Source organism: Oenanthe melanoleuca, chromosome 2 (genome assembly GCF_029582105.1).
Source record: "Oenanthe melanoleuca isolate GR-GAL-2019-014 chromosome 2, OMel1.0, whole genome shotgun sequence".
NCBI lineage: Eukaryota > Metazoa > Chordata > Aves > Passeriformes > Muscicapidae > Oenanthe > Oenanthe melanoleuca.
Genome location: NC_079335.1, coordinates 81071974 through 81084460, shown reverse-complemented (window position 1 = coordinate 81084460; position 12487 = coordinate 81071974). Strand labels below are relative to the sequence as shown.

The following is a 12487-nucleotide window of genomic DNA, read 5'->3' as shown; positions in this document are numbered from 1 at the left end:
GCATGCCTCAAGTGGTGCAACCAGAGCTGTGGGTAAACCAGCCAGAAAAAGCTCTACTTACTAAATACAGGCCAGTGTCCATCAGAGGTTGCTTCCTGATTTCTTACCCTGTAACCTTTTTCTCAATTTTTACTCTCACTCCTTATTTTTTCACTAGCCAGCCCATGTGAAGTTTGATTTAGCTCTGCAGGAAACAATAATTCTGGTTCCAGACTGTTTTGGTAGTCGATGAACTCCTAGATGGTGTAAGGTTAAAGTGCAGCCCCCAGATGGCAATACTGAATAGGCCAGTGGTGCAAGTGTGACAAATTAGGGAGAAAAGTACACCAGGTCTCTTGAGTGACCAAACACTTGAAATTTCAGTAATTTCTAATTTCCTCCTTAGTAACCTGGTCTTAAGGACTTCCAGCAAGGCTGCAGTCAGGAGCACCTCAGGTCCCAGTTACATGCAGAGAGAGCCGAGGTTTTCTTACAAGGAGTGAGTACAAACTGTGAGTCTGAGTCAACCTTTGATGTAGGTACATTTGTTTCAATAGAAATCACTTTTCATGTATCTAGAGACAGCAGCTGGGAAAAATGCCACGCTTCTTTCTGTCACTAATGTGAATGACAGGCACATTAAATACAGCAAACAAAAACCCTGGAGTAAACAAAATCAGCATTTATTCCTCATTCATCTTTTTACAAGATTGCTTCATGGTTTTCACAAAAGAACACGTACCATGAGTTAATCTACAAAACCAGATATGCAAACCAAAGTGATAAGGTACATGAAAATCCACATGCTTCATGCCTGTCCTCTAAATTCAAGGGAAGTTGCTGTGGGGTATGCAAACATTAGTTCTGCCACACCAAAATGAGATCACTAACTCTACAGCCACAGCTAAACAACATATTTACAAAGCACTATCTCCACCATCTTCATCTAGGTTTGAAACAGGTAGATAGTAGTTCTGCTAGCAAGCCTTCATGGAAGGTGAAACAGTCTAGCATTCCTAAACGGATTCATGCAGTGTTTAGTTTTATTCACAGGAGACACAAGAACAAGTATTTATTGGTGATAATAGTGATAGTAGATAGTATGTGAAGGTGCACCATCCTCCTGGAAGGGGTGTGGAGCATCAGTGCTCATTCATCCATTCATCACTACTCTGGGTGCAAAACTGCATCCATTACCACACATTAAAAGTCCTAAAGCTAAGAATTGCCCTGCTCACTGGATCCAGTGGAACACAATCCAATATTTCCAGGTCTCCATCAGTGGAGAAGAGCTGACACACTTTCTTTTCTCACAGACTCTGGTGGGAGTCATTTTGCTGAAAGAGGCTGTCAGTGATTTATAGTCAGCATTAAACTGAAAATGCTAAAGTAACTTGACTTTTACTGCAGCAATTTGACCACTTCAGAAAAACTGTATCTTCATTGAGATTCCTTCACTGTTAAGAAGATTTGGGTTCTTTTATTTTTACTGATAGAACTGGTGCAAAGTAGATATTTTTGGCAGGAAGGCAGGCTGGTTAAACTGGGGCCTTCTACTACTCACATCACAAAAGGTGGGTCTAGCACTTCCCTTATTTATTTCTGTGAGCTACCCTGTTATTCCTGGTTGGAATCAAGAATTTAGCTTGGCTTTGACTTTATTCAGCTTTTGACATTAGAAGGAATTAAAAATGAAATTAAAAACCAGCTGCTTTTATAATCTCCAGAGTGGATTATCCAGGTTGCCAACTGCTTATGCTGTGAGGGTACCCAGAGGAGCAACTGGCTGCAGACATTCACAAATATGGGCATGATAGTATGGAGATCTTTCTGCAGAAGAGGTTTTTACCCATTTCATAATCTTCAGAATGTACAACATATAAAATCAGTGGAAAAACCACTAGTGTCCCATCTTGTGCCAAATAAATTTGCTTCTAACCTTGATGTCAGTCTTAGACTGCTCTAGTTTATCTGGCATCCAGTATACCTGCTGCATTTACAGGAGTGGAAATAGCATTGTCCTGATTCTTATGAATGCCAGGTGATAGTTGTCATGTTCTCAGGATTTTATTTTTTAATTTTTGCATGTCAGGAAGAATGCAGAAAACAAGCAGTGCATCTGGGCACTTCATCCCTCCTACCACATTTGATGTTTCTATACCACTCTTGAGGTACCTGCAGTCATTCCTGTGAGTATACAACTAAATGGAATAGCAGCAGCTAGAACAGTGCCTTTCACACCCAAATCTGTTCACAAGCACAGCCATTCACACTTTCCAAATGCAATCACATAAGCCAACATGTAGCAAAAAATATAAGCAAACTCACACAGATGTGGGTGACTTATTAGAACCTAGTAGCCTTAGTATTATTATGACCTAGTAGAAAATAGATGATGTGCCAAAACAATAATTTAGCACAGCAGGCTTTAGCTATTACTCATTACAGAACATATTTAAATCATAAAATCATAGAATCATAGAATAGTTTGAGTTGGATGGGACCTTTAAAGGTCATCTAATCCAACCTTTCTGCAATGAGAAATGAGGTCTCCCACTTGACCAGGTTGCTTACAGCCCTGTCAAACTCACCCTAGAATGTTTCCAGAGGCAGGGCAAAGTAAAACAAAACCCAAACCAAATTTGCATATATGGGCACACACACAAAACAGCATACTGCTCAAAGTGCAAAGAGACACAATTAGGAAGCCACTAAAAAGAATGTGTCTCAAGCTATTATTTACTAAAATTACAACAGCCAGAAAAGATCCCAGAATCAGAGAATTACAGAATTTTTAGGGTTGATAATCTGGAGATTATCCAGTCCAACCCCACTGCCAAGGCAGGGTCACCTAAAGCAGGTGACACAGGAACACATCAAGGGGGTTTGGAATGTCTCCAGACTCCAGTGATCTCCTTAGAGACTCCATGATCTCCCTGGGCAGCCTGTTCCAGTGCTCTGCCACCCTCAATGGAAAGAAGCTCTTCATATTAAGGTGGATGCAAGACACAAATGAACATCTCTGGAGACTTTTTCTCAGGCACATTGCTATACACAGCAGTGATGATTACACAGCAGTATAATTTTTTACCCTTGGTGACAATAAGGCCCTAGGTAATGTACCTCCCTTTTGACTCAGTGCTGCAGATCCAGTGTCTGTGGAGCAAACAGCAGAAGTGCTCTTGGGATTCCTTCCTCCTCCACTGGACACCTGCAGGCCCACTTGGGTTTAACTCTGGGCACCTTCAGAGACTTGCTCAGTCCAACCTCCTCTGATTGTCCTTCCCTCAAATTCAGCCCCTACTGCTGAAGCTGTTCCAAGGATGAAACAGTGGGACAATTTACAGACAAGACTCTAGCATGTGACCACCATTATCCATGTTATTAAGACTGGAAGTTAAACACCTTGATTATGTTAGCACACTGCCTGGATGCACAAGCCAGAGGCTGCTGAGGGGTCCCTCCTGAGCTCATGCCTAAATTCTCAAGGTGGAGGAAATATGTCCAGCTCTTCTATCCTCCCATGAATTTCTATTTCTGACAGAGCACTGTACAGATGAAGCTGGTGGATGTGCTCAGCAGAGGTCACATTTTCCTACAGCTCCTGGAGGATTTGTGGTTGACTCAGCACAACACACTCCAATACTGGGCTGATCTTCATGGCACGAAGCTCTTAATTACTACTCAGATGTATATATCAACACGTAATAAATCCTCTTAATTCAACTGAGCAACAAAGCAGAAAAGACTGTAGTCACACTATTATTTTAGTATAGTTAATAAGATTCAAAATTATGTGCAATTTATCCATGTAAAATCTACTAAGGGAAAAACCAAACCTTGATCCAATTCTACAATAATGGCACTAGAGAGCATAATGAGATCCTGTAGTGCCAAAGTGGTTTGCTGCATTTTAGCCTGATCATTGAGTTGTTTACTGCACAAAAATCTACAGTATCTTGAAGACAGTCAGAACAGGAGTGGGAACTCCAGCCCTAACAGAAAGGCAACGTTTCTATTAATTTTGACCAGGCAAATGTAAATGGTGTCTTAAAACAAGCAGCCCAGCTTCTACCTAAAAGTCATATGCTCATTTTCTTGCTTTGAGACTGCTCAGTCTTTCCCCAAAGAAACTTACATTTCTGCTTGTTAAAGTTTACTTTAGTGAAGACTACAGAGGAGGACTCCAAGGTGGTAGTGCTCTACATTGTATAAAAGTTACATGGTATATGATAGTAGTATTTGTCACTTCCGGTGCAACACATCAGTGTTACTAAGAGGTCACAGCTCTAAGAAGCCCAGTTCATTTACAGGAGCAGTCTTAAGGGATGTACTATGATGATTTTAAAACATTGGATCAAACTGGCTGTAGGGAGTGTGATGGCCATGATGTCCCATTAATGGGCCCCTTTTTGTTTCAAAAGGAACGCTATCCAGAAAGGACAAAGGTGTGAGAAGCAATTCATTGCATGGTGATGAATAATACTGTTTTGTCCTTATGTTGATCCCTTTTAAAAAAAAGACAGAACTTAAATATATAAACATATGAAATGTATAGATAAATATATAGAGATATCTAATGTTAATATGTGGTTTGATCAGAACTGGATTAAGCAGAGACCATGTAAAGACACCACAACATCATGACTAAATAAAATACTCATTACAATTTGCATTTATGTAGTTCTGAAACCAAGCAGTAAGAAAGCCATATACAGCAGTGAGTAAGTCTCATTATTTTAACTTCAGAGCTTTGGCAACTTAGAGTCAGTTAATGATAAGCCATAATCAAAAAAATTCAGGTGATGAATTCAGCAGTTCTGACTCCAATTTTTTACCTAGTTAAGAATCCAAAAGGCTTGGGAGCAAGACAAAAAATCTTCACAAATACTGAGGATTTTTGCTTGTTCACCTCTTTTCCAGCAGTCCTAATCAGTTAAATTAGCATTAAACAGATTAGCTGGTATAAAATCACCCTCTGTTAAAATAACTCTTAATTATACTTGCATTTTGGAGAACAGGGTCTGCATGGGTACAAGTGAACAGTGCCTTGTTCTCTTTCTTGTTTAATTAATCCAAGTGTATTTACAGTGAGCAGTAATTCATCAGGCTAAAAAATCCTGAAATGTACCATATCACAGTTGCAGCAAATTCAGCCATACACAAGGAAAGCCTCATTTCTCCCTTCCACTGGTGTTACATTAACATGGCTTTAACTCTGGTTGAGCTAATCCTTAACTTATTTTAGTGTGACAGGAAAAACAAACTTCAAACCTTCTACAGAAGGCAGCTTTAAATTTGCTGTAATTTTTTTTTTTAATTATTTTACTCCAGTGTCAAATGAACTTTGGCTAGAGATATAACATAGTGACAGATTTCCTTCTGGGCTCAGATGAGAAACACTTTGAGGAGCCTTTGATAAGTAAATGAGGATATAAGACTAGATAAAGAAAAGTTCATTATGAAACCAAGCTAATGTAGCACTTGCAGGCATGGAGAACATGCTGCTCCAGAAGAAAGGCATTCCTGCAACCTGGAGAAATACTTTCCTTCTTTTAACAGCTGAATAGAGAAGAAGCAGCTCCACAATGCTGGGACTTGTTCTGCAACTGAAGTGCTGTTGGTCCATTTAGTAGAAGTCTCAGTCGTGGCAGGGGGGTAAAGCACCGAGACTGCTGATATTTTCAACTCTCTTAGCAGCAGTAACCACACAGCAGCTTTTCTGCACAATAAACCAAACAAGAATCCAGTTAATTCAGCAGTATATTTTTTTCATTTGGTTAAGTGTTCTGGGATGACCACATAGTGGTTTCTTTGTGCATAAAGAAAAGAAAGCAGCACTGTAGCTTCTTGTTTACAAAGGATTCTCACAACCACCTTTTCTATGAAATGTTTTATACAATATTAAAAAGACAAGGCCTCTTTGTTAAGTGGAGAATTGATCCTGGAGGTGTCTCTTTAAATGCAGCTACTCTGCTATTTTACCTCTCTTGTCATACAGATCACAGTATGCAAAGGCATGCTGCAAACCTCTCCATTTATTTGTGTTACCACTGCAAGCATTTATAATGCCAGGTCTAAATCAACTGGCACTTGAGTGCATTATTTTGGGTTAAATGTGGTAACCATACTACTTGCCTGATAAAAATAGCTAAAGGGATTCTTTAAAAATAAAGCACAGCTATGACTCTAGATCCACTCATTAAGTAAACTCAAATAAACTCCAAAAAGAAAAACACACACAGAGGAAATAACACTGCAAAAGCCAAAACCAGATTTTCCTGCAAGTTAGATCATGGGTAGGTTACTATGTTACAAAGCTATTAAAAGTTTATTTAAAAATAATTTTGACTGCTGTTGGACAGTCAATTTATCTTAAAGTTGACTTTGTTTGTAACAGAAAATTGTGTAATACAGTGCTTCCTCTGTTACAGAGGGAGAATTTTCACCATTATATTGTTGTGTTTGTTGCCACAAATTAGTGGCTTGAAACAGGAAATCCAGATACAAACACTAATCTTGCAACAGGGCTGGAAAACCTGTTTAGAAAACTACTGTGCAGAAGCACACAGGTCAGTGTGAGTGGACCAAACCTTTATGGAATCTGTCTCAGCACCAGTGAAGTGAGGGTGAATACAGAGGATCACAAAGAGCTATAAATTCCCACTGGATTTCTACTCCAGAAGTTGATGCTCAGATATTCCTGTATCAGGAAGTTACGTGGTTTCAGAAAGCAAGTGGGATGGAATAATGGTACCTTAGTCCCTACTGGCTTCCACTGTATCATGGAAAGGCATCTTCATGTCTCTGAAATAGCTCATATAAAGATCATTACCTTCTGTGTTACTACACTACACTGTATAAAATCTGCTCTAATCTTACTTAGTCAGAACAAAAATTTCAACCTCCCACAATACTCTGTTTTCCACATGTTCCTGGAAAAAACTTGTTGCAAAAAAACCCCTTAATATAGCACTTGTCCTACCAAGCAGATGATGGATGATGGCACCATTAAAAACTTGCCTTTTGGCAAGTGGTGAAAGGTGGACTACTTTTATTTTGGCATCCTGTTGTTACTGGTGACGCACTACTAAAAGGAAGTGGTTTTACAGTGTATGTGTGTGTTCTCAGCCTAATTCACATCTTGACCCTCCACTGAGTGCTGCCCAGAGATGGCCTCCAGAACCTTTGAACAGTTCCCCTGGTCCCAAGCAGACCAATTTTTGTGGTAGGTGGTGAAAGTGACTGTGGGAATTGGAGTACTGGTTTATGGAGACACTGCACCGCCCGAGGCAGCGTGATTTCAAAGTGGCTCAGTGAGTACACACTGGTCCAGGACCAGGGACAGAAAAAGAGAGCAGGCTTAAATCTCCCTGATCCCCAGGGAAGGCAACCAAGCCAGCCTGAGAACCACTAATGAACTGTTTGTTAATGACAGGGCAAAGACAAGGAGCCAGGGAAAAAGGACAGAGAGATCCTCTGTCAAACTTGTTTGGGTTGCTAAAGGGAAGGTAAGTGCCCTGTCAGAACTGGTTCCTTGGACATATGGAGCAGCTTCTTTTAGGGGTCACCTTGCTTTGATTTTGCTGCAGTTAGTCAAGCTGCCCTGAGGGTCTGGCCCGTGCCTCTCCTAAAAATTATTATTTTTCATATTTCTACCCTTTTTAAACCCTACTTCTAACCACAGCATGAAAACCCGAAAGCTTTCAACACTGAAAAATTATTGGGTGAAATCCTGCCCCATGAGAGCCAGTGGGAGCATAACCATTCGCTCTAAAATGGCCAGGGTTTGCAGCACATATGGCTCCATACCCATTAATTATTTTGCACATTGCTGTTACTTGGTATATGTAATAGAGGCAGTTTATATTTTGAATGTTTTCCAGACAGCAGCAGGGGTGGTGGTGGTGAATACAGTTTGGACCGTGCACTTTGGACTACACAAGGTTTTCAGCTGTCCCCTGATCCCTTCCACAGGGGCTAAAGCTTTTACATCTGAAGGAATATTTGGGACCTGAAACAAACCTTCTGTTTGGCAGCTCTTTCAGAGAGGTTATTGAGCCAGGGGTGCTTGAGACACACAGACACCTTTTGTCTTTTTCTAAAGGAAAAAAAAAAAAGATACCATTATTGGAGCACTTATTGAAGATCAATCATATCTTACTTCAACTTAAGGTAATGTCAGAAGAACACTACAACATCAGCATGTTTAGTGAAGCTGTTTTGCAAAGCACAAGTATGAATAAAAAGTATTGGGGGAAAAGATGCAAAAGACAACATGAGCTGTAAGGTTTGCATTAGGGTAGGGTTTCCTAAGATAAAAACTGGTGATAGGAAGGACAGCAGTTTGTGTTCTTGCAGCATTTGGAAAAGACTGTCTGTTCCCCAGATTGCAGAAATCAGAGCTTCACGGGAGCCCAACTAAAGGAGTCAAATTAAATCTTACAAAAACCTCTGAAGATGTATTAACCATGACAAACTCTCCTATTTTTACTGTGCACACACACTTAAAAATCCTCTAATAATCTTATGAACATTGCTGTTCTAGGACATTACAAGGAAAACTAGATTTAAGTGAAAATTCGAGTAATTTTTTTTTTTTTTTTTTTTTTTATATCCTATTTTACAGTAATCCTGTTTATCCTTAGTCTGTAACAAGAACATCTTGCAAGGACAGAGCTGTCAATCCACTATTCAGTCCATCCCACTGCCTTATCAGTAAGGCTCACCTCTGCTTGATTATCACCATAATATTTGCTCTTATTTTAATAACCTTATTTTGTTAATTAATAATATAATCTATTAATTCTCAGTGATGGCTGTGAAAATGCACCTTGACATATACATCCTAGGCAATACAGTAGTCATCTTATTTAACACAGATGTACTTTGCCTGCAAAGGAAGAAGTGACTATTGCACTTCAAATGCTGTAAAAATTCTGAAACCTGCTTAAAATTATCCCCTTGTGAACCACTGAACCACAGAATGGACTCACTTAGAAACAGCCAATGGAGGTGTCACCAATAGCGTGAATCTCCAAAAATTACTGACACAGGAATAACCAAAGTGATTTAAAATCTCGTTGCTCCTCCAGCTAAGCCCAGCTGAATTGTTTGCATGAGCAAACAACTTCTGTGTTGGCCACTAAGCTGGCTACCATTGAAGGCAAGAAGGTGCTTAAGTACAAAGGTATGCACCAGGTGAAGCTCCAAGCTCTGTTGGGAAAGGTAACTCTTTGGAAGAGGTAAGATGAAATAGCACTCAGAAGAGCCTAAAAGGGCTTTCAAAGGGGGAATAAGAATCATCCCCAGCTGGAAAATCCTTTTCACATGGTAATTCAATGCTCATTTTGCAAATTCTTTCATTTTGCTAAGAAATTGATCCACTCAGCAACACACAGCATTGCAGGATCTTAAATTTCTTTCCAGACATGCAAGAACTGATGAGCAAGTGGGAGCATGCAAATTCTAACAGCTAAAAAAATGCAATGGGACACAAGTGGCTCACAGTGGCAAGAAATGAATCAGCAACAAAGACTCAAAGTGAAGAAAAATGTCAAAGCAAAGTGATGTGGCAACACAAGAGGGCAACAGCAGATGCACAAGGATATTTAAATGTAGAGACCTGGAGTCTGAAGTGGAGCTTGTGGTCTGTTAACCATGGGTGTTTTAAGGCAGCAGTTGCACTTAATCTCCAGCTAGAGGAAAACCAGAATGCTATTTAGAGTTTTTCCCAGAATCTTACAATGCAGCAGTTATTTGTTACAGGTCATGTGTTCTGGCATCATGCAATGTTGTCATTTCACAACAGTGTGACAGATGGCAGATTAATTTTTGTTTCTCAGCAAAAATATATTCAGGTAATTTTAGAACATTTGATGGATACAATGAACAACATCAATGAAGTGTCATTATAATACTGTATATGGGCATAAAAAACTTATAAGTCATATTAGTTCTGCAATGGAGCATCACAAGTGACACAATTGTGTCATGATACGATGGAATACACATTTCAAAGATACAGGATTATATACCATTTTTCCTTGATGAGAAGCTTTGATATGAAATCTTTGGCCTCATCAGAAACATCTCGAAATTCCTCATCTTCAAAATCCCAGTTACAGGCCAGGATATTGTTGAGGGTCTCATTGTCATCATCACCCAAAAAAGGAGACAATCCAGTGAGGCTGAAGTAAAAAGGAATATGTTTAGTCCTCCTGTCTTTCCCTCTTCCTGTTCATGGTCTCCAATCTGCCAACTAAGATTGTTCTGTCACTCTGGCCTATCTTACAAAATACTGCTCCCTAAGAAGATCTCCAGACCATTCCAATTTTCTCATCTATTTAAATGTTTAAATAATCACCCCTCTTCTCTAACACACCAAGCATTATTGTCTTTCATGGTAGGTCACATTTTCTAGCTCTCTGACCACTCTTGTACTAATCACTGGGAATTTAGCAAGCAGCTTACATTATTCTGGAAGTGTGATGCTCAAACACTCCTGAGAGAGGTGCAAAAAACCAAAGATGAAAAGTTCACGGCAATTTTAAAAGAGGAGAGGTTTCTCAATACAGAACTTTGAAAGAAGTTTACATTTCCTATTTTGAGTTCACAGTTTTTCACTCTTCAAGTATAATAGCAAACTTGGATGACTGACACAGTTCAACCTGGAAACAGCTTACAAAGCAGACACTGAATCCTACTTACAGCATATAAGCAATGACTCCTAAACTCCACATGTCTGTAGGAAAAGAGACAAACTCATAATTCACAACTTCGGGAGCAAGAAATTCTGGAGTCCCAAAGTTAACTCGAAGTTTTTCCCTGGGTTTATATCTAGGAAATGGAAACATTAACAAAGGACATCAATTACAGTTCTTATTAAAGTTGCATCACCAATTGTCTAGCACTTAGAGGAATTCCAGAAGTATACAGAAAATTCAGTAGGAAAACAAGGACAGACAGAGGCACAAACTAAAAAGAAATATGCCTATATATAGAATGAAAAGTATTTTCAAGTTTTGTATCATACTAAGACAAAATGAAATTTCTACAAAAAGGAAGAAATTCATAATTCAAGGACTTCTCAGAGCAGCTCTTACCATCCTTTTGGGACTTCTCCATATCATAGGCATGGAATTTTTAACCAGTAAATCCTCCACTGAGGTTATAGCACCTAATTAAACTAGAAAGGGATATGGCATGGGATATATTTTAAGAGTCACAATGGTATCTTACACTCTTTTTTGAAGAATCTCTTAATACTGGAGACAAGAGGCTAGACAAGAGACTAGACAAGATGTACCACTGACTTCGTCCATTTTAGCTTTTCCAAGATACTTATGTGTATTATTAGTGAGAATCAGCCCTCTTTCAACCTTCTACCTGAAAATAAGCTTTCAGGACAAATTTTTTTCACTCAGCTTGAAACATTCCATATTAAAAGATATCCCTGGTTGAAAGAAACTAATTTGTCCTAAGAACAGTAGAAGACCATTATGTATCAAATACATCATTGCAGGGATGCAATACTTTTTTCATTGTTTCCTAATTAATTTATGATTAGTGAGAACACATGCATGTACCTTCTTGCCAATCCAAAATCAATAATTTTTATTTGATTTGCCTCTCGGTTCACGCACAGGATATTCTCAGGCTGCCAAGAGAAACAAAAAGAAAAAAACAACAACAACAAAAAAAAAACTTGAATAAGAAACAAGTATGAAAAACTGGGCTTTAAGTAAACTGGAGGGAGAATAACACTAATAACAGTGCAAATATCTCATGAGCACCTTTTGCTACCCTCCTTTTTCAGATCTCTCTGGATGGATACCCCCCTTGCTGACACAACAATCAGAACCCTGCATTTTGTGCCTTCCAACTACTTTTTCTTCTCCATGGCTTTTCAATTTGACATAAGGCAGCAGTTCAGATAAAGAACTCATTAGGGGGAGGGCAACAGGGAATGCAGACTTCCAAGGAGGGGTTGCAGCATGCTTTCACTGTGATTTTACAGACCTTAGTAAGCTCACACTGATTTTAAAAAATAAATAAATAAATAAATAAATAAAATAAAATTAGGCTTTGAAATTTATCTTACAGCTTTACATTTCTGAGGTCTCAAATGTTCTGTCAGATTGAACATTAATATATTAAGCCAGTCACATCAACTTTATGTTTTTTTCAGGTGTTTTAGCAAAAGATAGGATTCACAGGTTAAATACCACTGGATTTTCATAGGGCCAAATGCTACTCTTCACTTTCCTGGCAGGAATCCATTAACTTCCAAGAATTACTCCAAATTCTTACAGAAGGAACTGAGAGAAGGATTTGGCCAATTGTCTTTGTAATGTAAATACCTAAAGCACAGTCCCATATTCACTGCCAGCACTTTTACAGCCACTCTGTCTTACTGCTCAGTGAGTCCTCTTTGAAACAAAACAGCCCTCAACACTTAAAACATTAGTTAACCTTTGTCACCATTCCTAATTCATTTTACATGTAG

General features: G+C 39.0%; 1 protein-coding gene across 2 annotated transcripts in view; it reads right to left on the bottom strand.

Moving 5' to 3' along the window:
* Positions 1-639: 639 nt before the first annotated feature.
* Positions 640-12487, bottom strand: part of MYLK4 (myosin light chain kinase family member 4) — a 79303-nt gene continuing 67455 nt past the window's right edge. For both annotated transcript variants that reach the window (XM_056485733.1, XM_056485732.1), the window contains 6 exons: positions 11568-11638; positions 10690-10818; positions 10017-10169; positions 9605-9677; positions 8005-8080; positions 640-5701 (listed from right to left, as the gene is read on the bottom strand). In XM_056485733.1, coding sequence (XP_056341708.1) covers positions 8033-8080; positions 9605-9677; positions 10017-10169; positions 10690-10818; positions 11568-11638 — 474 coding nt within the window. In that variant the 3' untranslated portion in view covers positions 640-5701; positions 8005-8032. The remainder of the gene's footprint in view (positions 5702-8004; positions 8081-9604; positions 9678-10016; positions 10170-10689; positions 10819-11567; positions 11639-12487) is intronic.